Genomic DNA, 23535 nt, shown 5'->3' with positions numbered 1-23535 from the left:
GTGTTGTTATTCAATGTTCAAACAAAAATTACTTTAATTGTTTTGTTTTTGTTGTTTGAGCTTGTTTTGCTTGTATTGTTTTACTTGTTTATTCCTTTTATGTTGTGTTATAATGTTACTGATCAACAAACTAAATAAACGTTTATAAAACCCTATATATTTTTGTCTCCTCGTTTTTAGACGAAAAAAGAAAGATATTTTAAGTTTGTATTTACTGAAGTAGATCTCGTCTCGTCTTTTTACGTCAACAAAAACGCGTGTTAATGTAGTCTAGTCACAGTCAGTGTTTGAAGACATAGGTGACGTCTCGTCATCGTCTCGTTTTAGTCATGAAAAACCGTCGTCGATTAACATATTTCGTCCAGTCTCGTCTGATGATCCTTCCAAAAAGTTTCAAACTAAATGAGTGAGTCTCAATAAAAGCGACTCTAGTTTATGTTGGATGAGTGTCAATAAGATGAGTGCTGTCTTTCTGATTACTACAGTAGCATATTCTTGGAATAAAAGAAGTGAATCCCCTCACCCTCCTGCTGTTTCCACATCAGTCCTACTGTAGGTCTATCAGCTGTATAATCAGATTCAGCTGTAGACACACAAGAGTCACAGCTGTTCTCCAGCGGCTGTCCGGCCGAGCGGAGCCGCATTTAGTGTGTCAGACAGCGGGGAGAACAGCGGCTCATCTCCGCCTCCTCCACAGGCTGACAGAAGCAGAACTACCGTCAGTAGGCTAAGTGGATGAACACAATAATAACACCACTGTTCAACTGACCACCAACTCACCTCAGCTACTCCTCCACGATTGCTCCGAAACCAAAAAAATGCGGAAATGTCCCAGCTGTTGGTTTGAGTTCACTTCTAACAACCAAACTGCAGATGTCTGCTGTTTCAGAGGAGCTTAGCTGGATGAACAAGTGTAAAAACAAAGAAACTGTCGATTACATGGCCTTCAGATGGAGTTATGTGTGTCACCATGTCAGAGGATATGAAAGTAAACAGTAACACCCCAAACGTCTTCATGTTGCATCATGATTTATCACTCACTTGTGCCCCTCCTACCAACAAAAGAACAAAAGAGGAAATATATTTTTGGAGACTTGAGACGTCATTTCATCAGTTTATCAGCTGATCAGCTGTCAGTGCTGACACTATTAATGGTGCACAGTCATGGTTGAGTACAGTGTTGAAGTTAGTTTCAGGTTGAATATTCGGATATTCGTTGTGGGTTCTGTTGTGACTATCTGTATTAATGAAATGAGGTACACAGTTCAGTAGCATCGGTCATGCCGTCTGGTTAATTTACTTTCTGCTCTGCATCCTTCTCTAGTTCTATCCAGTTCATACATACTTTAAGTTAATGGGTTTTCCTGCACTTTATATTTTATATAATTTTTTAAAGAAAATCCAGTAGTTTCCTGTGGGTTAAATGTTAATGGTCCCCAGATCAATGCACAATGGTTCTGCTATGTGGGACCAACAGGTCACACCTCACGTTTTTTTTACCTTATATTTTACATTAATTTAAAAAAAAAAAAAAAAGTCCACACATTTTCTATGTGTTCTGAGCCTGAAGGTGAGCCTTTCAGTTTACCAGTCAGTCTCCAACCTTCACCTACAGTCACCAGCTTTGGGTAGTGACCCAAAGAATGAGATTGTGGATACAAGCGGCCAAAATGAGTTTCCTCTGGAGAGTGTCTGTGTTCAGCCTTAGAGGTAGGGTCAGGAGTTCAGACATCCAGGTGAGGCTAGGAGCAGGCACGTGCACACATAGGACCCTAGGGGTGCTTGAGCCCCTGCCCTTTTTGCCTCATATTAAAAAGTGCCCTCTGTGTGTGTGTGTGTGTGTGTGTGTGTTATTTTTTGTTTTTTTTTAAATAACATTAATAAATTCCTGTTAGGGATGTAAAAAAACCGACGGTACAAAAACTCCACGGTATTCTACCGTACCCATTTTCTTGTAATTGAGCCTGCTGCTCCTCTGTCCGTTGCGGCTCCGCTCGTTCACAGAGCCGCCAGAGAGAGAGAGAGAGAGAGAGAGAGAGAGAGAGAGAGAGAGAGAGAGAGAGAGAGAGAGAGAAGCAGCTGCCCCATGGATAACTGAGGAGTCGTGACAGTGGAGCAACTTATTCAACATACTTAAATATGAGTAATATTTCAGAAAAACGCTCTATTTTAGTCAATGTGTCAGCTTCTATTTTTGCCAGACGCCGGAGCACGGCGCATCAATTAAGCACAGAGCAGATCGTGCGGGTCAGGAAATGGTGTACAAAATACAAAATAAAACACTGGGTTAATTTTCTAAATAAAAGACATAGCCATAAATCACAATGACGTGATTATTATCTACAGGGACATGGCCCCCAGAAGGTTACTGCTTTAAGGCCCCCAGAAGGTTAGGCTACTGCTTTAAGGGAGGAAGAACTGATTTTCACATTTTAAGTTTTATTTTTGTATTTTTCAAAGTTCATGTTTCACTGTTCAGTGTTCAATATTAAAGTGTTTATCTTCAACAATAAATAGCCTAATAATAAACAAGTGTTTTATTGCTTTGCATGTCTTCCAAGCCTATGATAATGTGAATTAACTCATGTGGACAATAATTTGTTGAGACAAAAGAAATGGCAATTGCATATCACTTTCATCTACACAGGACACACAGCAAGTAGTTAGCTTTCTATTAGGACTTTATTTTTTAATTTTACATTAATTTCCATAATGTGTAAAGGACCGGAAAAAAAAGAAAATTCGGCACCCGCTTTGGGGGTGCACATGCAGCCCTTGACTTTGAGCTCCTGCCCCTCTATAATCATGTGCACGTCCCTGGCTAGGAGTAGACTTGTTGCTCCTTCACTTCAAAAGGAGCTAGCTGAGGTGGTTTGGGCAGTTAGAAAGAACAACCAGATGAGTGTTGCTGGGGAGATGGATGTCTGGGTGTCTTGCTTGGCCTAATGTCACCGCGACCCGGCCCAGGATAAGCAGCAGAAAATGGATGGATGGACAGAGTGCCAGCAGGATAGTCCACATACACTGCTACTCTGTTAGAGTCAGAAGGGGGGGGTGATCATTCTTTCCAAAGCGGTACTCAGCACTGTCTCCTTTCCTGTTGATTCCTCTGCAACTCACTTTTATATTACCTCTTCCTTTCCATCCGTTTCCCAGTAACAGCGACCAATCAGATCATCTCTACAGCACTGTCTTTGATGGCTTCAGTCTGAGTTTGTAAAGGAGCTCGACTTTGAGCACCCGATCTCTGACTCTGCAAAGAATAAGGCAAGAAAGAAGAACCTCTGATGGAAGAACTATTAGGCCTATTGTGTGTGCATTTAGTTGTATAATTTGTTGTGTGTGACCAGATAATGAATTTATTTCATATGCTGTTTGCTTAACATGTGTTGTGCATCACCGTGGTGTGATGCTGCTATAGGCCTAGGGTTATAATTAATGAAACAGCATTTTCAAACAAAACATGACGAAGTCCTGTGGGGTGAATACACACATGGAATAAAAGGAACAAGCAATAAGCAATGTACTTACTTGTACCTGTAAGACCAGCCAGATTGTTCACCCTCTGTAAGATGAATCATATTATTTATAATTTCAGTTTAATGTCCCACAATTAAAATAGCTTGGTTGTTGTCCACATTACTTACATTTGTGTTTGCATTGAGTAGTTACATGTTGCTCAGGTGAATTGTATGAGGAAAGAAGTATGTGGTGAAGGGATGATGAAATCCATGAAAGTTGGGTCTAAATATCTGTTATCTGGGTTCTTTTTAAACCCACCCAACCTGAATCTCTCCACAGTGGCAAACAATACTAGCTGCTGATGGTATGCTGGATGGATGCTCTACAATTCAGTGAAAACTTGCAGAGGGTTCTTTATTTGCTCTGTTTGAGATCAACCTGAGATGCATGACTCCTATTTGCCCACATGATGGCAGCACAAACAAAAAAATTACATAACAGCCTGTAGTCAGTGTCCAACTGCAACAAACTGCACAACTCACAGCTCTATACAAGAAACCTACAACATGCACTCTTTTATAAATAAATAAATACAAAGAAATAATAGACAGGCTAAGCAATGGAACAATAAAAAAAAAGTACACTCACCAACCACTTTATTAGGTTCACCTGTGCACTATAATTCAATCACAACAAACCCTCCATAAATTCTACTTTTCATTTTCAGTTTTTGTAAACATTGTCAAAAAGTGATAATTTCACTTGTGTTTATTATTAGGGTCATAGTAGTGGTGGTGTACAAGGGTGCATTATATTGAATGGTGTTCCTAATATTTTGCCTCCATTATTATTTATGATTGTTATTTGCACATTTGTAAAATAAAAGTGTGAGAAAAATAGGGCCTAATAAAACACGTGTATGTGAAAACCCGCTATGGACTTATCTTAAAACCTCACCTATAAGAGATAAAACACAATAACAATGCAGTGTAAAATATCTATTAGATTGCACAGGTGTACCTAATAAAGAGACCAGTGAGTGTAGATTTAAATATATAAAAAAAAGACAGATTTTAAACCATACATACAGTTATTGTAACGCTTAGTGTAGGTTCGTTTACACGAACCTTTCGGGTCGTGGGTAAGAAACAACAAGAGGACAGTTTCTTCAGAGCAACTTGTGCACTTTTAATCTCCGCTCAAGAAAAAGACAAGCGGCGGCAAGTTTCTTACAGTTTATGGTAAGTGGCAACAATACTTGATATGACTTTAGTGTGCGTCATATCACTCCGCCCAACCTAAACTACGGTAAATACTATGGACAAACTACATAGGAAGAAGTAGTTCCCAATCTAAATAACAATATTAAGACTATATTAATCAAATCATGAACTATAATTCAAATAATTTAAAACATCCAACCAATACCAAAATCATACATTTTTTAAACGAAAAATAAATCTAATCTTACATTATTATACAGTAATGTTGGGCTGGTATGTTTAGGCTACTAAACTCACCTGTCCAGATCGGCTTTAACTAGCCTATATGAATAAAGTTTTACGAAAAAAAAACATTAAAAAAACAAAAACAAGCTTAGTCACATGATTAGTTAAATGAATGATAGCGCTTTTTCAGTGTGGTCACTTCTCTCTTTATTCACTCAGAGAGCGGCACAACATATCAGCTTTTAGTCGTAGAGATGTCGGGCGGAGCAGAGGTGCTGGTGGAGCTGAAACAGAGAGCTGTGTGCTGTATAGATGAAGCCAAAGCAAAGCTGCACAGCCTCAGTAAGGACATATGGAGCTGTCCCGAGCTGGCTTATGAGGAGAGGAAGTCTCATGACAGACTGGTAGACTTCTTCAGGCAGGAGGAAGGCTGGAAGGTGGACGCTCACTTCAAACTTGACACTGCGTTTCGAGCCACTTGGAGAGCTGAAGGAGGAGGAGGAGGTGGAGGAGGAAGAGGAGGAGATGTGGTCAACGTGGGTTTCCTGTGCGAGTACGACGCCCTGCCTGGTATTGGACACGCATGTGGACACAACCTGATAGCTGAGGTTGGAGCTGCTGCTGCTCTGGGACTCAAGGCTGTGCTGGAGAACATGTGCAGACTCCCTGTTAGGGTGCAGGTACACATCACACCTCTGTGTACTGTTACAGGGTGCAGTAGGGGAGGCCTGGGCCGGTTGTCACACTCACTCAGCACTGCAGTTTTCTCATATATGACTGAAGTTGTTTCATCTTATTAGATTGTATATGACAGCAATATTGTGAGGCCTGTGATCTGTTACTGACAATGTTGTGTGTGTGTATATATATAGCCTAAATATTTTTCCAAGTGCCCTAACCTTAACCCTTTCATGACTTCATATCCATCATTTAAGGATTCAAGGAAGCTTTATTTGCATTGCCACAGCATGTACTAGACGAAATACCGTTTATACTACACTCCTACCTTAAACATATTGAAACATATAATAAACATATAAGACATATTACACATTACATTACATAATCACATATTAAAAGTGTATAAAATACCTGTGCAATACATGTAGGTTCTTACAGCAGTAGCAGCAGATTGTATTTTGTGCAATAATGCAGAAATGGAGGTTACAGAGAGAGAGCATGTGTGTGTATCTCTTGTGCAAATGCATAAGTTGAGGTCAGTAGAATGATATGAATGATTCAGTGATTCAGCACTCTAACAGCCTGGTGCATAAAACAGTTGCCCAGTCTGGAGGAGCGGGGCTGAAAGGGACTTCTTAAGGAGGGGGAGGGATAGTTCGCAATGTTGGCAATGTCCACAAGTGAGGGGAGGGGTGCACCAATGATCTCCCCAGCAGTGTTCACAATGCGCAGCAGGGACTTCCGGTTTGCAGCAGTGCAGTTGCCAGACCACACTGTGATGCATGTAGTTAAAACACTATGATGGATATTGGGGCTCTGACACAAGCATAATCTCTGCTGTGCCTTCTTGGTCAGTGCTGTGAGGTTTTTTGTCCAGGAGAGGTCCTCAGTTATATGCACACAGAGGAAGACTCACCGACATGTGGTCTGATGGTTAGAAAGTCCAAGATGCAGTTACATACTGAAGTGTTCAGGACTAGCAGATCCAGCTTTGCTATCAGCTGTTGGGGGATGATTGTGTTCAAGGCACACTCGGCTTGAAAACATTTAGCTTTTCCAAGTTTGAGTACTGTAAACATAAGGAAATGAGCACTCTGCTTTTGAGATACTAGTTTTTTCGATTATAATAATGTGATGATAAAATGCATTACCTCATTTGACCCATTTATTCATCTTTCCTCTGCCATATACATGCAGATAAGCCCACACTATTAGAGAGGATCCATTTATGTCCTTGTCTTATTCACTGGACCAAGTGATTTGTTGTCCTTCTCCATGCACTTACACTACATTGCTGCTATAGGAAATAGACTGATAGTTCTGTGAGGTTGCTCCAGTTTCCACCCAGTGAGTGTGAATTTATTGTGTGTATCTGTTCCACTTGAAGTGTCCCCCAGCTACACACTCACTTTCACACTTTCACATGCTTCTGTTGGGTTTAGATCAGTTCCACTGTGAAATCTGGAAAGTGTTTAACGGTTCCCTGGTTGACTTTATGAATACTTTCTGCACACTTTCTATAGTCTGCAGCTTTGCATAATGTTGTAATGATAAATATATTGATTTTGGATGTTTAGTTTGAGTGACAACAGTTCTGGACCCCCACTGCTCACTGTAAAATGACATATGATAATAATATCAATGAGTGTTTCCACAGGTGACGGTGCTGGGGACTCCAGCTGAGGAGGATGGTGGAGGTAAAATAGACTTGATGAATGAGGGAGCCTTTGATAATATGGATGTGGTGTTCATGGCTCATCCTCTGCAGGATGACGCTCCATATCTGCCGCTTGTGGCCGAGCATGAGTAAGTTTTAAACACACTGCACTTTCATCTCTGCATGTACGGTACATTATTTTGCATTTAAGTGCTATTTTAAGTATCAAAACATAAATTCTGATATCAAGATATCACCCAATAATTTAATCATTATGAATAACTATAACTAGCTAAACTAACTATATCTAACTAAATAACAAAAAACACATAACAAAAAACGTGTGTATATATTAAACTTGAATTAAGAAAAAGGATCAAATATACATTGAATGCAGCCTGTATAACATTACAAATAATACATATTGGAGAATGTATATACTGATACTGATATATCTGTGATGGAGCAATATTCACAAATCATCCCTGCACCAACCATCCAAATCTCCAACCAAACTGTTGGCAGTAGAGTTGCATTGTGGGTAATGTAGGCCCCAAAGAATGAGTGAAATACAAAAAAGATGATAGTTCTGGTTCTGCTGCATCGATTTTGATCCTTTTTTTTAAACTGTCCATTGTGAGTCTGACAATAACAAAAAAGTGCAGTTTTAAATTAGTTGAATAATCTTTAAAGAAAACACTTTTAGCAACATGCTTTTATTGATAGACTATCTTTACCAACAGTTGTTGAAATAAAGTTTGATCAATTTCCTTGTAAAGTTGTAGGACATCTAATTTCTTCTATGATTTTTCAAAATAACAGCATATAGGAAGATGTACAGCTAATAAAATGAGTTCTTCTGTTGGGAAGGGTTTGGATAAAACATTAAAAGCTAGTAAACTTGCTGCTTTTCAGATAACTACAATAACTTATCTCACAACTTTGATGCTTCACATATTTCCTGAGTAAAGCGAAGGGCAGAGACTGAAATATAGTGTGTCATGTGTTTTTCCAGTGTAACTATAAAGTACCACGGTAAGACGTCTCATGCCTCAGCCTACCCCTGGGAGGGAATCAATGCGTTGGATGCAGCCGTGCTGTGCTACAACAACCTGTCTGTGCTCAGACAACAGATGAAGCCAGACTGGAGAGTTCATGGTGAAACCACTGATGCACCTCTATACTCAACATGTTGCTCTGAGGAGTTTTAGTAAGCTGTAATTAAACCCACACTGTGTTGGTGCAGGTATCATAAAGCACGGTGGAGACAAACCAAACATCATCCCTGCCTACACTGAGCTGGAGTACTATCTGAGAACCCCCTCACGAGATGAACTGTCCATCCTCAAGACCAAAGCTGAGATGTGTTTCAGATCAGCTGCTATGGCAACTGGCTGCAAGGTAAAAAAAAAAAAAAAAATAGCATGAAGTTATAAAGGATTAATTATCTAGTTGGTCAGTTTATCATCATGATGTCATCCTCAGGTGGAAGTGGAGTATGCAAAAAATGCCTTTGACAACATATTACGAAATAGAACTCTGGAAGATTTGTACGAGAAGAACGGCAAGGCTTTGGGGATGGAATTCACCACAGATGAAGAAGTCCTCACCAATGCTTCAGGTGAGAGTTCAGTAAATATATATAACACACACTGACCACTCTGTGAGGAAGAAGAATAAAACACTTTTGTCTTTACAGGCTCCACTGACTTCGGCAACGTGACATTTGTAGTTCCTGGGATCCATCCGTACTTCTACATCGGCTCCAAGGCTCTGAACCACACTGAAGAATACACTGTGGCCTCTGGTATGTCAAGTACATACACCAGGGACCAAATGCATAAGACTATGTACATGCACAAAGCCTCTGTTTTATAAACCTCAGTCATTGTGGAGTTGTGCACACCTGTCAATGAAACAAATAGTAAAGAAGAGGTGGAGTTTTACTGATTGTGTTGCACCAGCATGGTTCTCCAACAGAACCTAAACGCTGCCACTTTAAATATGATTGATATATTCATGATTTTGCTTTTATAGAAGGTAGAATGTTTTCAAATAATTGTCATATAATCCTTTATGAGTGATGCACACACAATACTCATGTGACACACTTATGGGGGTAAAATAATCCATTATTATATTGAGAAACCCTGATTTTAATTATAATAGACTGTTTCTATCCTGCCAATCTTGTGTAGTGAAGTGCAAACCTGATGTTTATTAGGGCCAGACCAATACTTGATTTTTGGGGCCAATGCTGACACCGATATTAAGGTGTTAAAGGTGATATCCATACATCACCTGATAATTTTATATTTAAAGAATATATACATAAACATACATTTTTTTGCAATGATCCCTTAAAAACACTTGTGACAAAGATATATAATGAAGACATGATATTTTACCATTTGACAATAAACTTTATTGTATAAATTGACATCAGTGCACTGAAACAGTAAACCTCACTGGGAATTTAATCATTATAAATAACTATAACTAAATAATTAACTAACAAAAGATATACCTATATATTAAACTTGAATAAGAAAAATGATCAAATAAGTATTTAATGCTGCCTATAGAACTTTAAAAAATATCAGCACATATTGTACAACATATACACCGATACTGATGTATCTGAAATAAGTCAATATGCCTTATCAAAACACATTTTTGTGTGTGTGTGTGTGTGTGTGTGTGTGTGTCTGCTGCGTGTCTGCTGCAGGTGATGACAGAGCTCAGTTCTACACACTGCGGACAGCCAAGGCTCTGGTCATGACGGCTCTGGATGTGCTGCTGTGTCCAGAGCTGCTGCAGAGGGTGAAGCAGGAGTTCACTGAGGCCAAACTGAAGCAGGACAGGAAGCTGACAGGAGCGCACACGGAGCAGTCTGCTAACAGCTGTTAATGCAGGTGGAGGAGCTGCTGAACTTCCTGCACACTTGACGCACGACAACCAACCAAAAATGTGATTGAAGAAACATTTTTGAGGACAGAATGCTAGTATTTGTTTGACGACTCACATGCTATAACAAGTCAAATCTATAGAAGGCCTTGAAGGGGCCATATTATAGAAAACTCACTTTTTCAGGCCTTTTGCATGTATGTGTGTCTCTGATGTGCCTCCCAACACCCAAACTATTGAATAAGACCAGTTTGGTTTAGGCTTTCCTGCTCAATGTGATTCAATAAGCCATTCAGATTTCACTTGTAGCTCCATTGAAATTGTAATTTCCAACATATCTTTTGTTTTACCACCTACAATATCCACATGGGGTTTTCTTGGTCAAGTGGGGAAAACATTAGTTATTGCAGGTTTACAAAGTGCTGTTATCATATAAAGTTGTGATTTGGCCCTAAGAAAGCCACGAGTCAATGGTAGATGGTCTTCCCTCACACCATCTTCACACATGAAGGGAAGACTTGATTTCATAGTCACGTTATTAATTATCAGAGGATAGAAGATCTGGAGTTTGTTTACAATGAAATATGAGATTCTGCTAAGCCACGTCTGCCAGCTTGGCTTCATTAGATATGTGTCATAAACAACAACAGATGTTACAGCGCTATTACGTAAGATAAAAGCAACAGACAAACGCATTTCAATAGCAGAGTCGAAGTTTTTGATGATCTTCAGAGCAGCCCTCTTTTATCCACTGATCAAACAGACTTCATTTGGAGTCACATGTCATGTTCTGCTGACCTGCAATCCAGTGGCTGGATCTCACATTTCCCAAACTAAGTCAACAGTGTTTGTGCACAAAACAGTCTGAGAAAAACGTGTTATGCAAAAGACATTTTAATCAAGAAATGTGTAGAGTGATGTACCATGGGGACCATACATGCTCTGATATGCCACTGTGTAGATGAGACGAGTTACAAGACATAGAGAATGTAAAAGTAGAAAAAACTCCAATTCTAGAGATTGACACAATCGCAAATGTTAGTTCATGCATGTCAAGAAACACCTTAATACATGACCCCCAAAGTTCTATAGCAAAAAACAAGACTTGATTTACAGCAGACATCCACAATCCCCTGGCTGCTACTGTGCCTTGGAACATTTGCAACTGTACCTGCAATTTCTTTTCTTGTTTTTTTTTTTTTTTTTTGCAAAACAACTTTTTCCTGTTTAAAATGTTCATCCGTACTTCTGTACTTGAGGTAACCAGTTTGCATTCAACTCTGCACACACATCATTCTGCACAGTGAAGCTCAGACATCCAACTGTAGGAACACAAATAAAAACACAGTATTGAGTGGAAGGGGACTTTAAATTTAGTAAGTAACCACAATGAAATACACAACAAATAAAGCAAAGTTACAAACTCTGTTTAGTTTTGTTTTCATGCTCACCCACAAGCGTGCTCACATGCTCTCTTTTCTCTGTACCTGTCTATCATTTTCTGATGTGGAGGGTAAATAGAGCAAGAAACAACACTCACAAGCACATGCATGTTAACCCACAAACAGACTCCATTGTCAACTGAAAAATGGTTTGCAGTGCAAAAATAGTTATTACACTACACTTATCAATACATAGACTGCTATGTATTTATCACTGCATGGATGAGCCACACAAACAACCTTTTAGTCCAGTTTATTATTATTCTAATAATCTTTCTTTGCACAACAAAACTGTATTAATATGCGTGTTGTATGCAATGACTGATGATAATAAAAAGTTGTTAATTTCCCCCCCTGGAGCAATTCATTTGAGGATTTAAACATAAATCATACTGATGTGCACACCACAACAACCAGACTGAGACCCTTGAGAGGGGGTGGTCTTGCTCCAGTTTCCAACAAGCTCTGGAGCAGTTGTTTGTGATGGGCATTTGATCTGACCTTGATCCAATCCAACTACTGTGACAGAACATTGTATTTGGCCAATGGACCTTCTTCAGGACCCTCTTCCTGTGTTTACGTTCTTGCTCCTGACCCAGACACAGCTGAGATTCCAGAGCAAATGAACAATAGGTTTGGAGACGCATTAAGATGGAGCTTACCCCTCAAACATACACAGTAACTGAACCAAACCAAAACACAGCCAAATGAACCTGAGGCCAGAAAAGTAGTTTACACTCAATATTTACCAAAGTGCTTGTTTCGATGTGTTTGTTACAATGCTTTTTAAGCCCTTTTTTGAAGGGCCTGTTGGGAAAATCCTTAAATATGAATTTGGCAGTTAACCTGTTAAAATTCAAAATGTACGGGCCTAGCTGCCTCCTGGCAAACATTCAATGGCCTTAATGTACCAGGCACAAACTGTGCTTTGATGAAGAAACATTGGGTAATATGTTGTGTTTCGGTGAGCTGAGTAAAGATACATTTGTATTTGCTCCTGTGAGACTGTCCTTGTGTCCTCTGAGGTTCTACCCATGCAGACTTTAGCACAGACCTTAAAACTAAGTCGAACTAGAACATGTGGAACATAGAACTAGTTCTATTAGATCAGAATCTGACATGAGCCTGTTTTTGGACGGTTGGGTCAACCTGAAGACCTCTACTGCACACCAGTCTTTCTTTGGAACTGTCTGTTCCACTTTCAATCTCTCAGAAAACACAAAACCCTGAAACTTCCAAGTTCAATGCACAAGTTTCCACTTTACTACAAGTGCATCTCTTAACCACTTAGGTGAGTCAGAACCTCAGCAACCTCCAATACCCATAGGTGTGTTTGAATCCCATCTAAGTTAGCAGTAGATTGACCAGTAGATGATGTTGAAGAGGACATAAGATCCAGGAAAGATGACCCGTGAGTACTTGTCTATAGCATGAGTGTCGATCCAGACGCTGCTGTAAGCGCCAGAGCCGACGTGGCCGGTAATCGGGTCGCTCTCCATCGCTAGCTGCACCAGTATCCTCTCCCGTTTCACCCCGTTCTCTTCCGGTAGGCCGTAGTTCCCTGTGTTGTTGACATCTACCTCACTGTAGCTGGCTGACATCGTACCAGGATGGGACATACCACAGGTACACGGAAGCTGCAAGTAGACAAAAAGGTCTAAAGGTAACGCCGCTATCTGGAGTTTTTTTATGTCTTAAAAGTTTTGATATGCCTACTAATACACAAACTGGAATAAGACCATCCAGTCAGTTTGGTGTAAGCAGTTTTACTTGATGTGATTCAACAAGTCATTCAGATTAACCCTCTTACATCCCTTGAGGCTTTATTGAAATTGTAACCGCCCCTGTATCCTGTGAGACTGTCCTTGTGTCTTCTGAGGGTTTACCCAGTCAGACTTTTGCACAGACCGTAAAACTGAGTTAAACTAGAAAGTGTGGAACCTAGAGCTCGCTCTTTTAGATCTGAATCTGACATGAGCCTGTTTTGGGAGGGTTAAGCCTACCTGAAGACTTCTAATGCAACTCTAACCTTCTTGTTCGGTGTTTGCTTTTGTTGTTTTTCATTCTCGACACTAAATTGACCTTAAATCTGAAGAATTTCATGTCTTAAAAGTTTTATTAAAATGTGATTTGCTGTCTTCTAAAGTCCATTTTTAATACCACCACTGGGGGGCATCAAAACTTGACGTTTTTAAATTCATAGTGACTTTAAAACTCAAACATCAATATGTATTTAGTTTAAAATATGAACTCGAGCACATGTACATCATCTTGGTGTCTGTAAGCTTAGAGATCATTGACTCACTCACCCTATCTCTGAGTTTCCTCTCCTTACGTTCTTGCAGTGTGGACAGGTAGTTGACGGCAGCATACTCGATCACAGACAGGAAGACAAAGACAAAACTAACCCAGAGGTAAATATCCACAGCTTTGATGTAGGAGACCCTGGGCATGGAGGCGTTGACTCCAGTGATGATGGTAGACATGGTGAGCACTGTGGTTATACCTGAAGCATAGAAAGTACAGAACACCAGGTCAGAGCAGGTGAAAGCAGACTCATATATGATGTTCAGGTTATAATGAAAGAAAAGTGAAGATAAGAGGAGAGGAAATATTTGTCTGAGTTGACTATACAATCTCAAAGAAACTAACTTCTTTATGTGGTAAAAATAAAGTTCTGCTGGTAGGTATTGGCTGATATTTAGCTGCTAATGTATTAGTTCACTGTGTATGCATTTTGACAGTAGGTGAGGCTGATATAAACGCCATTAGTTTTGCAAATAAGTATTGGAGCAAATTACATTTTGACCTGATGATAGCGCTAGAAGATGATCACCAAAGTCACCACAGTTCTTCCTCAGAGGAACATAAACATCTGTTTAAATTTTATGACAATCCACGAAATACTTGCAGCAAGATTACTTCAATCAAAAAATGTCAACCTCATTTATTTGGAATTTATATAAAAATTAATACGAGTGATTCAGTTAATTCAAATCCGCAGAATCAGAAGGCAGCAGGACTAATATGTTGATAACATCTGCAGCCTCTGATTTGAGAAGTGCTGCACCAGACACAGTGGTAGTACACATGGCTGTCCACGTGTTTACTTTCAATTAATAACCTGAAAACAACACCAGGCTGCTACAGAATAACCACACATCAGAGTAGTTAGTTTAGTAACTGAACATTCTGCCAGATTTCATGGGAGACATCAGATTTCTGAGGCATCGTTGCCTCCTTCCCAAATTTATTTTAAGAAAAATTGGCATCTCATGTTTTATTCTTGAAATGCACCATGGTGTCCACATGTTCAAATTATACTAAACTAATGTAACCTATAGTTATTCATTTCTATGATTATTGGACTAATGAAAAAATAGACCCACACCATCTGCCTCTGGTTGCAGGTTTATGGTCTCTCTGATCTATATTATCTGATCTATATATCACCTTCATCCAGCTGTTTTGCACACCAAAAGTGCAGGTGAGCTTGGAGACACCCACACAGTCAGTGCATCCAACACTTACCTTAGAACTAAGCCACCAAATAAACAATGGTCAAGGACTCTCACCTAATGGTACTCTAGCGGGCACGGCCCTGCGGTCAATCCAGAAGGACACCCAGGACAACATGACCATCAGGGTGGCAGGAAAATAGGTCTGCAGCAGGAAAAAGAAGATGTGACGCCGTAGAGTGAAGTTGATGTACAGACGGTTGTACCAGCCTGGAGAGGAGATTAAGTTAGAAGTTACAATATAATTGAGAGAGCGTAGGATTACATTGCACATATATCTGTCCTCATAACTCTGTCAGTACCTGTGCTGCTGTAGAATGCCAGCTTGGTGGTGGTGTGGAACTCCTGAATGAGGAACTGAGAGAGAGAGATTCTTTCGTCTGTGTTTAATGAGCGGTTCCCTTCCTTCCAGTACAGCATTAGGTCATCATCTGTGTACGCATCTGGAAGGACAAAGGGCATAATGAAATATCAATGGCACAAAAATAACACAATAAGTGAAGACTCTACAGCGCAACAGTATGGGAGATAAGTAAAATGGCAATGAAACTTACAGCTCTCTATCTCCAAAGAGCATGTCTGTGTGTCAAGAGGAAAGCGACTCAGGTCCATGCTGCACATAGATGTGACTGTCACTCTGCATTACAAAAAAAAAACAATTAGCTGTCATAGTATAATGAAAAATGATCAGAGAAAACACCATGTGAGAGATGTGAGCTTAATATTTATATTTAAAAATGCAGGGAATAAAGTTTAAAACTGCTCCAGAGCACAAAGAGGAAGCTAAGATGAGCTAATAAGGTTAATGTGGGAATACCTGGGAATATCTGACAAACTGTGCTGTTGTATAGAAATTTAATAAGCAAACTCATAGCGCTTTTCATCTGCAGCATTTTTTTCCCCAGAAGCCTTTTCAGAAACTAAGAAACTTAAATTGCTTTGGAGTTTTGGTCCCTGACATTCAAAATACAGTATGAATTTGGCTCCTACATATTGTATGTCACACTATCCACCAAGTAAAGACCCTTTTTGACCAGCAAGTTCCAGGAACTAAGGAGCCACAGCAATTAAACTCAATCATTTATGGGAGCTAAATGTCCTCCTCACTTTAAGTTTCAGTTTGAAAGAGATAAAGAATATTTGACTATTGTGTCTCCTCACTTCTGAATCCAAACCTACACCCTTTCCAATAGTTCTACTCCATTGGTTGAAACATAAGTAAGGTTCTTGAGAGCCTGGCATGGTTCTTGTGTCCAATGGAAATGTGTTTATGGCAGAAATGGGCCAAAACCTTGAAGATGCCAGAAAGATAATTTGGAGATTGGCTGTAATGTACATATCAGTACACTGTATGTGGTTTGTAGTAAACAGGATCATCTATACCTTATACCTTATCATTCCTTATTCCTATGTGCAGTCATACAGGAGCATACACATTTAAATCTTTCTTTGGGAGTGTTGAGGTTAAGCAGATGTTGATAAATGAGAGACCTACCAAGCTTATGGTACTTTTGATTTGCTGGTAAATATCGTATAATGCCCACTGCCCTTTAATATACATATAACCTTTAGTAATGCATTATCCATCCATACTCGCAGGCAAATACTTGTTAGGGCCAGGGGTTCCAGCACGGAGATGATGAATTAAAATACATAATCCAGCTCACAGGACAAGAGAAGGCTATATGTTCACCAGGCGAGGTCTACAAACTCATCCTCACTTGCCAATCTGCCTTAGTCACGGAAATCTCCAACCAGCACCAACCCCAGACAGATTAACCCATGCCATGATGTGATGAGTATGCGTATTTATCAACCTCTATTGTAGTCTGTCTTAGTATACATTCACTAGGTAGCAAAGTACCACAATCTAAGATCAGGATCTAAAAAAAACACATCACAGACTTTTATTTGATTTTATTAAATAATCTGTGGATTTATTTTGTAGTAGCAAAATCTTTGCTAAGAGTGTGATATTTTCCATCTAAACCTAAATGCAGATTTGCAGATGACGCTGTTGAATTTTGTTTGTGCCAGTCCATCAGCGAGGCAGTGCTAGGAATGATAACAACAGGAGGGCAGATGGCCAGCTGTTATCATTTGCCAGGCTCTGTAATGTGGATTATAAAATCAGCTATCTTGGCTCAGGGCCTTGCTAAAATTAGGAGGGCACGCTGAGCAGTATTAGCAGTCATAATTGGCAGAACATTATCCCCTTAAATACACATCTTGTACTGCGGCAGCTGGTACCACTTTGTATCTGCAGGACAGCCAACGGCAATTATTTCCCTGAACACCCACTAACATCATAACCTGTCCCACCTCAAACATATTACATGTATGTACTGCCCCAGTGTCTGCTATTAAAGAATTAAGTGAAATGTATTAAAGCTGCACTAATCATATTTTTATAATAACAATGGATCAAATGAATGTACCAACTCTGCACTTCTACTAAGCTCTTTGGAGCATTGCCTCATTGTTTCTGGATAGCCTGCAACTCTATTGTTGTGATTCAGTCAGTAATAATAATAATAATAATAAGCATGCCTTAATTTGCAGGACTGATTACAGGTTTAGTGTACCTTTTGGTGCAAAGGGTGTAAAGTATGTTCTCATAACCTTTAAAATCTTTACACCTTATCCAACAATTTTAACGTGATTCTTCCGTAGAGCTGGAGCATATGCAAGAGATAGATTTAAAATAGAATCGAAGCAGCAGAGGCTTAGATATCCCTTACTTTTCTTCTTTGACTCAAGTTTAAGAATACGTTTCAAAAATACTGGATCCTACATTGTGCATAATGCACCTCAGTAGCAGCAACTGTCACTTTTTGATAAATGGTCACATCTTTCAAACTCAATACCACAGGTTGTAAATCAGTTGTCAATTTGTAGTCTTCAAGCCTGCACACTTATACAGGTGTGATGTCACTTGCCACCCATGACAAGTATATTTAATTTAATATATAAAATTGGCGTTATCCCACATTAACTACATGTTGCCCCTGTATAATCAATAACTTTACACAATTACATAGTAACTGGTATTTTGGTGAGTTATTCACTTTGTGTTACTCTGATCTGGAATTGCAGTTGTGTCATTTTTACAGTTTAATCAGAGACACTAATCCAATTAAGAAGACTCAATCGAAATTGATGATTTCTACTGACTGACTAATCGATTGATCGTTAACCAAGCAGCTGTTGATTAACGAAGAATGAAGTAGCTAACTCTGTCTGTCCAAATGTAATGCTCTATTCAATAATTGAATTTCGTCGCATTTGAAGGACTTGGGTTTTGAATGAATTAAGACTTGACTATAACATTATTTGTGTTGATTAATCCCTTTTAATTGTCTCACACAGTTTGGGGAGCATTACCTGAGGCTGTAGAGGACTTTGCCATCTGGGTAGACCCGAAGCATAACGTTGTCAGTGGTGGTGTCATGTGTGAAGGACTTCTTAGAGTGGACAAAAAACATGTCAGGTACCCAGATCTTCTTCACCAGGCGGCCGTCAAATGTCATACTCTGGTTCTTGTTGCTTCTAAAGGACAGACGTTCATCTTTCCAGTAGTGCCTCAGGTATAAGGTCATGGTAAAGTCCTTCAACAAGAATAGATATGTGTGTTACAGCACTGTCTTAACTAACAACATACATTTAAAAGTTTGAAACTGATTGTTCCACACATACCATATCAACCTCTGAAATAGCATCCAGGCTTTCAACCTGAACGTCCACTCCAACTGGGACTGCAGGCCCTAAAAAAACACAGAACAGTTTACAAAGATGTACTAATCTGTCATTTACAGTAATGTTATTGTCTACTGTACTGATAAAAACAGCAGTGCAGATGTATCCCCATCATCCTGCTATATCTGGATTATCTGTGTAATTTGAGGTCATGACTGCTTTTTATGCCGATGCTTTTGCTTCAAACAATGACTTCTGCTCGTGTTCATCCAAATCCCCATAAAAGCAGTTGGGTGTAGATTTCCCAAAAACACACACAGGCACAGAGCCAGTGGAGTGAGTACTCTAATTCTACTTGACATAACAATGCAGGTATATATTTTTTTAGCAGGGCTTCAGATTGTCTTCATTTTAATACAATTATGTAGGTGGGGTGAACAAGTACATAATGACACAAATAACACTGGTAAGCCAAAACGTTAAACCACTGACAGGCGAGGTGAATTATAATATTGATTATCTCATTAAAATGGCAAATGTTTAGGGAATATATTAAGCAGCAAGTAAACAACAGTGTAAGAATCTGACAGACTTTGACAAGGGCCGAATTGTTATAGTGAGTCACAGCATCCTCAAAACATCAGGTCCTGTGGGGTCTTCTCAGTATGAATTGCCTATCAAAAGCGGTCAGAGGAGGGACAACTGATGAACCTGTGACAGGATCATGGACAGTGTTGGGGAGTAACTGAAAATGTTGATGATTACAAAGGAGGTTACATCTGAAGTCACACCTTTGAGATTTTACTCATGTTTTAATATTTAACATGTTACTAAATACATATATTGCTGTATTTTATTCTTTGAAATCAATATTTTTTATATTTAGTAATGTGGGCTTATTTGGAACACACATGGGCTTAAATGGAGTCACAGTACCAATTAAGCTCATGACAGACTTTTGACTTTTTTCATCAAATATCTTTATTTTATATTCTAAAATCTACATGAACTAATGAATACATTTTACAATGAGAGATAATGAGAGTGTATATGTGAAATAATCTCTCTTATCAATGGGAACACTTACCCTATCAGCTGAAAACATTGGTTAGAAATCAGAAAAGTCATCAAATGTAATAAGTTACATTACTTTGATTACTTATTACATTTTAAATAGAGTAACTAGTCATCTGTAACCTATTACATTTCCAAAGTAACCTTCCCAACCCTGGTGATGGCTTATTGATGTACGTATGAAGCCCATCTGGTCCAATACCTCAGAAGAGCTACTGTAGCTCAAATTGCTGAAAAGGTTCTGATAGACTGGCACTGTTGAAATATTTACACTAAGATTTAGAATAAAAAACCTGTAGTAACTAATGAGAACCAATCCAGTTCACTCTCCCTTACAGTATGTGATTAAGAGCAATACAGGGTGTCAGTAACTGAGTAAAGCCTCTCTAGGAACTGTACTGGGAATTCATGTGAGATTGTGAATTTATAGTGGAAATGCAAGTGTGAGAATTGAAAAAGCACATAGAATCAGGCTTTGAGCCCTGCTAATGTGACAGATTAAGATAGGAGTTATTGAATTAATCACATTAATCACTGGCCCACAGCAGCGTGGCTCAGTCATAATCCTGCTCTGTTATGTCATCTCTTCAAGCCAGCATCAAACACTCCCCCTTCCCACATTTAAATGAGTGTATAGATCAGGCGATGTGGGTTGGGTTTTAGCATCTAAAGGCTAAAACAACACTTGGTTAGTAATCTGTCTGGACAGCGAATTAGAAACTGAAGCGTCTTTGAACAGAGAACACCACTGCTCCATTTTAAGAGATGAATCGCCTTACCTCCAAATCCTGGTCGCATAGTAAAGTCGTGGTCATCTATCCTCAGCAGCTGCTCTGACTTTGTACCCAAGGCTTTGGTAATGTCTGGACTCCTTTTGTAGATAGGGCTAATGGAAATAGTTGAAAAAAAAGTATTTCCACATATCACACAATGAACTTCCAACACTTCTTTGTTCTTGTATAATATGTTTTAAACTCACAATTTTCGATCGCAGCTCAAGGCTCACCTCTTTGCACTGGCTTTTAATCCTAGTTGAGTGTGACATTCTGAATTTTTACTGCTAACTATATTTGCTTTTATCTATTGTGTATCTATTGTGTCTTTATTGTTGCGTTTTTATTTATTTTATCTATTATGTTATTTAGCTTTGGCTTGTACAACACTTTGGTCAACCGAGGTTGTTTTAAATGTGCTATAGAAATGAACTTTGACTTGACAATGCTTTTCTCTCACTTAAAATATATTCTTGAAATATTTTTCTTATTAAATTTAATTCATAGTATATATGAACACTTGTTTTTTGTGGTAAGTGCATTTTCTCTTTTATATATATTTATATGATGTTTTTTGACCTTCTATTTTTTGCTTTTTAATGCACCACAACATTTCTTCTGAGTGCCAACCTACTTAGTAATAAACCCGTTTTCTGATGAGTTTACAGTCTAAAAAAAAGAGTCTGAAATTCTACTATTCTGCTGACAGCAGAGGTTGCAACATCATGTTCATTTAAACGCTTCCAAATGTGCACTAAGTTTGTTCTATCAATCCTTTAGTACAATAACTGAAACCTATGTGAAACTTTTAAGCTATTTCTCTCAAGCTGATCTAGTCTTTATAAAATGTTGCATTTGGCAGTATACAATACAGTATATTCTCCTGTATTGTGGATGCTAAGGTACCAATTTAATCATTCATTGGTGAAAGTTTCTGAATTGAATTATGCAGGTGGACCTATAAAGTGGCACTATACAAATATAGATAGATAGATAGATAGATAGATAGATAGATAGATAGATAGATAGATAGATAGATAGATAGACAGATAGATTTGCCCCACTCGCTTGAACAGCATTTCCGGCTGCTTGCATCTCACCCACATTGTAGCTTGTTGACATCTTACTCACTTTGTGTGAGAAATAATCAAATGAACTTTCTAATTCAGAGGGATAAGGATGGATTATACTGGGCTTAGAACGGAAGCAGCCCATCCTCCTCTCTAGAAACAACAAACAATACTGTGATTAAAATGTTTAGCATAGCTCTCTAAAGTCAAGTCATGCTGGTTTAATCTCTACTATAAGATTCTTCGGTCTAGTCTCTGCTATAGATCTAATTGGACTAAGAAAATAAAACACCACACACACACACACACACACACACACACACACACACACACACACACACATGGTACCTGCCAATCTTGCGACCGGTTCCTTCTGTTAGAGGCATTTCTCGTTTTGACCTGAAAGGGAAAAAACATTTTGTGATTTATACAAGCATTACGCAATGTGACACAGCACTGATGGTAAGTTGGGTTAATAACCAAAAGCCCCTTTTTTTTCTTCCAAAAAGAACTATGGAACAAGAGGAACTAATCTAAGGAACTTAAGTAGGAACTAAAAGTCCCCGTTGTGCATCATGTTTCCATTTCTAGCACATCTGAAGAACTGTGAGGATTATTATGCAGATTGGATCCATAATAACAATAACTTTATAATATATATAACTTTATAGAGCACCTATCATACAAGGGATGTTGCTCAAACTGCTTTACAGAAAAACATATAAATATAATATAATAAACAACAGCAAATAAACACATTTTAAAACATTTGTAAAAAATTTGACATTTAGTAAAAATAAGTCAAAATGACAAATTAAAAGCCAGATTAAATCAATATTTGTTCAGCTGTCATTTCAAATGTTAACAGAATATTGTTGTTTCTCCATTAGATGATTATGCCCATATGCCAAACCTATTCAGAACAGGCAGCCAATGAGACAGTCAGTTCACACAATTTAAAAGTTCATTTGATAAATTCATGATATCACATAGAAATGATCGGGCACTCTCTTTTTGAGTAAAAGCAACTGAGGTGCTCTCAAAGTTAATTTAGGGTACAGAGGTTATGAATGACAATTTCACAACAGTATGGCATGTTGATCATTTGCAAAAGTGAAGCAGAAAGTAAAGGTTTTTTTTTAAGTTAAATGTCTATTTGGAGGCTTGGCTGCTTATAACACAAGGACAATATTAACTTATACTGCCTGTGTGCTGTTACTCAACTGCAGGACTGTTACTGCCATGTAAACCTTTTAGTAGCTTTGAGTAACTGATCAAAAAAAGTTTGTATCCAATCTCACAAGCATAAATTAGCTGCTTTGTGTTTGGAGTTATACTGCCGCCCTCTGGTGCAAGCGAGCTATAGTTACTTCGCAAAAAAACAACAAACAAAAAAAAAAACGTGTAAGAGTATACACACACACACGCTTGAATGAAGTGCATCACAAACTCAAGCAGCTGTGGTGTCTGTGCTTGTTTCATCCCTGCAAACCCTGCCCTTAAAGTCATTGTACTTTTGCACTAAGTACTATTCCCTAAGCAGGGGATTTCAGGAGGGTTAAACATTCTGTCTTACTGTCTGAAACATTGTTTAGATCCTGGTTTAAATGGTGGAAACGCAATTTGAGTTCCTCAAAAGTGTTTTAGTCCCTGGGGAAAGTTCCTGCAGTGGAAACATGGCTTTTGTAGCACCTGGGACGATCCTCCAGGACTAAATATAGTCCCTGGTGCCTCTGATTGAAATGTTTAGTTTCTCAGTTCCTCAAAAGGTTCTTGGTCCTTCTTGGGAAACTGATTTAACTACTGG

General features: G+C 38.8%; 2 protein-coding genes and 1 long non-coding RNA gene across 3 annotated transcripts; 1 reads left to right on the top strand and 2 right to left on the bottom strand.

The window, feature by feature from the left end:
* Positions 1 to 3144: 3144 nt before the first annotated feature.
* On the bottom strand, positions 3145 to 3755 carry LOC128377430 (uncharacterized). Its single transcript, XR_008323318.1, has 3 exons — positions 3648 to 3755; positions 3532 to 3565; positions 3145 to 3253 (listed from the first exon to the last, which is right to left on the bottom strand). It is a non-coding gene; the product is annotated as an uncharacterized LOC128377430 (long non-coding RNA).
* Positions 3756 to 5054: 1299 nt separating this feature from the next.
* LOC128377093 (xaa-Arg dipeptidase-like) lies at positions 5055 to 10202 on the top strand. Its single transcript, XM_053336984.1, has 7 exons — positions 5055 to 5590; positions 7249 to 7397; positions 8264 to 8406; positions 8495 to 8649; positions 8734 to 8869; positions 8948 to 9055; positions 9977 to 10202. The coding sequence occupies exons 1-7, from the start codon at positions 5165 to 5167 to the stop codon at positions 10156 to 10158; spliced, it is 1299 nt and encodes a 432-aa protein (XP_053192959.1). The 5' UTR covers positions 5055 to 5164; the 3' UTR covers positions 10159 to 10202.
* Positions 10203 to 12946: 2744 nt separating this feature from the next.
* Positions 12947 to 20761, bottom strand: LOC128376792 (gamma-aminobutyric acid receptor subunit rho-1-like). The gene is made up of 8 exons (XM_053336645.1): positions 20665 to 20761; positions 18812 to 18879; positions 18500 to 18723; positions 15670 to 15752; positions 15418 to 15558; positions 15173 to 15325; positions 13903 to 14103; positions 12947 to 13269 (listed from the first exon to the last, which is right to left on the bottom strand). The coding sequence occupies exons 1-8, from the start codon at positions 20681 to 20683 to the stop codon at positions 12947 to 12949; spliced, it is 1212 nt and encodes a 403-aa protein (XP_053192620.1). The 5' UTR covers positions 20684 to 20761.
* Positions 20762 to 23535: the final 2774 nt, after the last annotated feature.

Source organism: Scomber japonicus, chromosome 17 (genome assembly GCF_027409825.1).
Source record: "Scomber japonicus isolate fScoJap1 chromosome 17, fScoJap1.pri, whole genome shotgun sequence".
NCBI lineage: Eukaryota > Metazoa > Chordata > Actinopteri > Scombriformes > Scombridae > Scomber > Scomber japonicus.
The sequence above is the reverse complement of the archived record's forward strand: the minus strand, read 5'-3'. Positions and strand labels throughout refer to the sequence as shown.

Coding starts and splice junctions, on each gene's coding strand:
- LOC128377093 (XM_053336984.1), top strand. CDS start 5,165: ATGTCGGGCGGAGCAGAGGTGCTGGTGGAGCTGAAACAGAGAGCTGTG. Junction 7,398..8,263: donor CCGCTTGTGGCCGAGCATGA/GTAAGTTTTAAA, acceptor GTGTTTTTCCAG/TGTAACTATAAAGTACCACG. Junction 8,650..8,733: donor CTATGGCAACTGGCTGCAAG/GTAAAAAAAAAA, acceptor TGTCATCCTCAG/GTGGAAGTGGAGTATGCAAA.
- LOC128376792 (XM_053336645.1), bottom strand. Junction 15,326..15,417: donor GGCATTCTACAGCAGCACAG/GTACTGACAGAG, acceptor TCTCCTCTCCAG/GCTGGTACAACCGTCTGTAC. Junction 13,270..13,902: donor GAAACTCAGAGATAGGGTGA/GTGAGTCAATGA, acceptor AACTCCAGATAG/CGGCGTTACCTTTAGACCTT.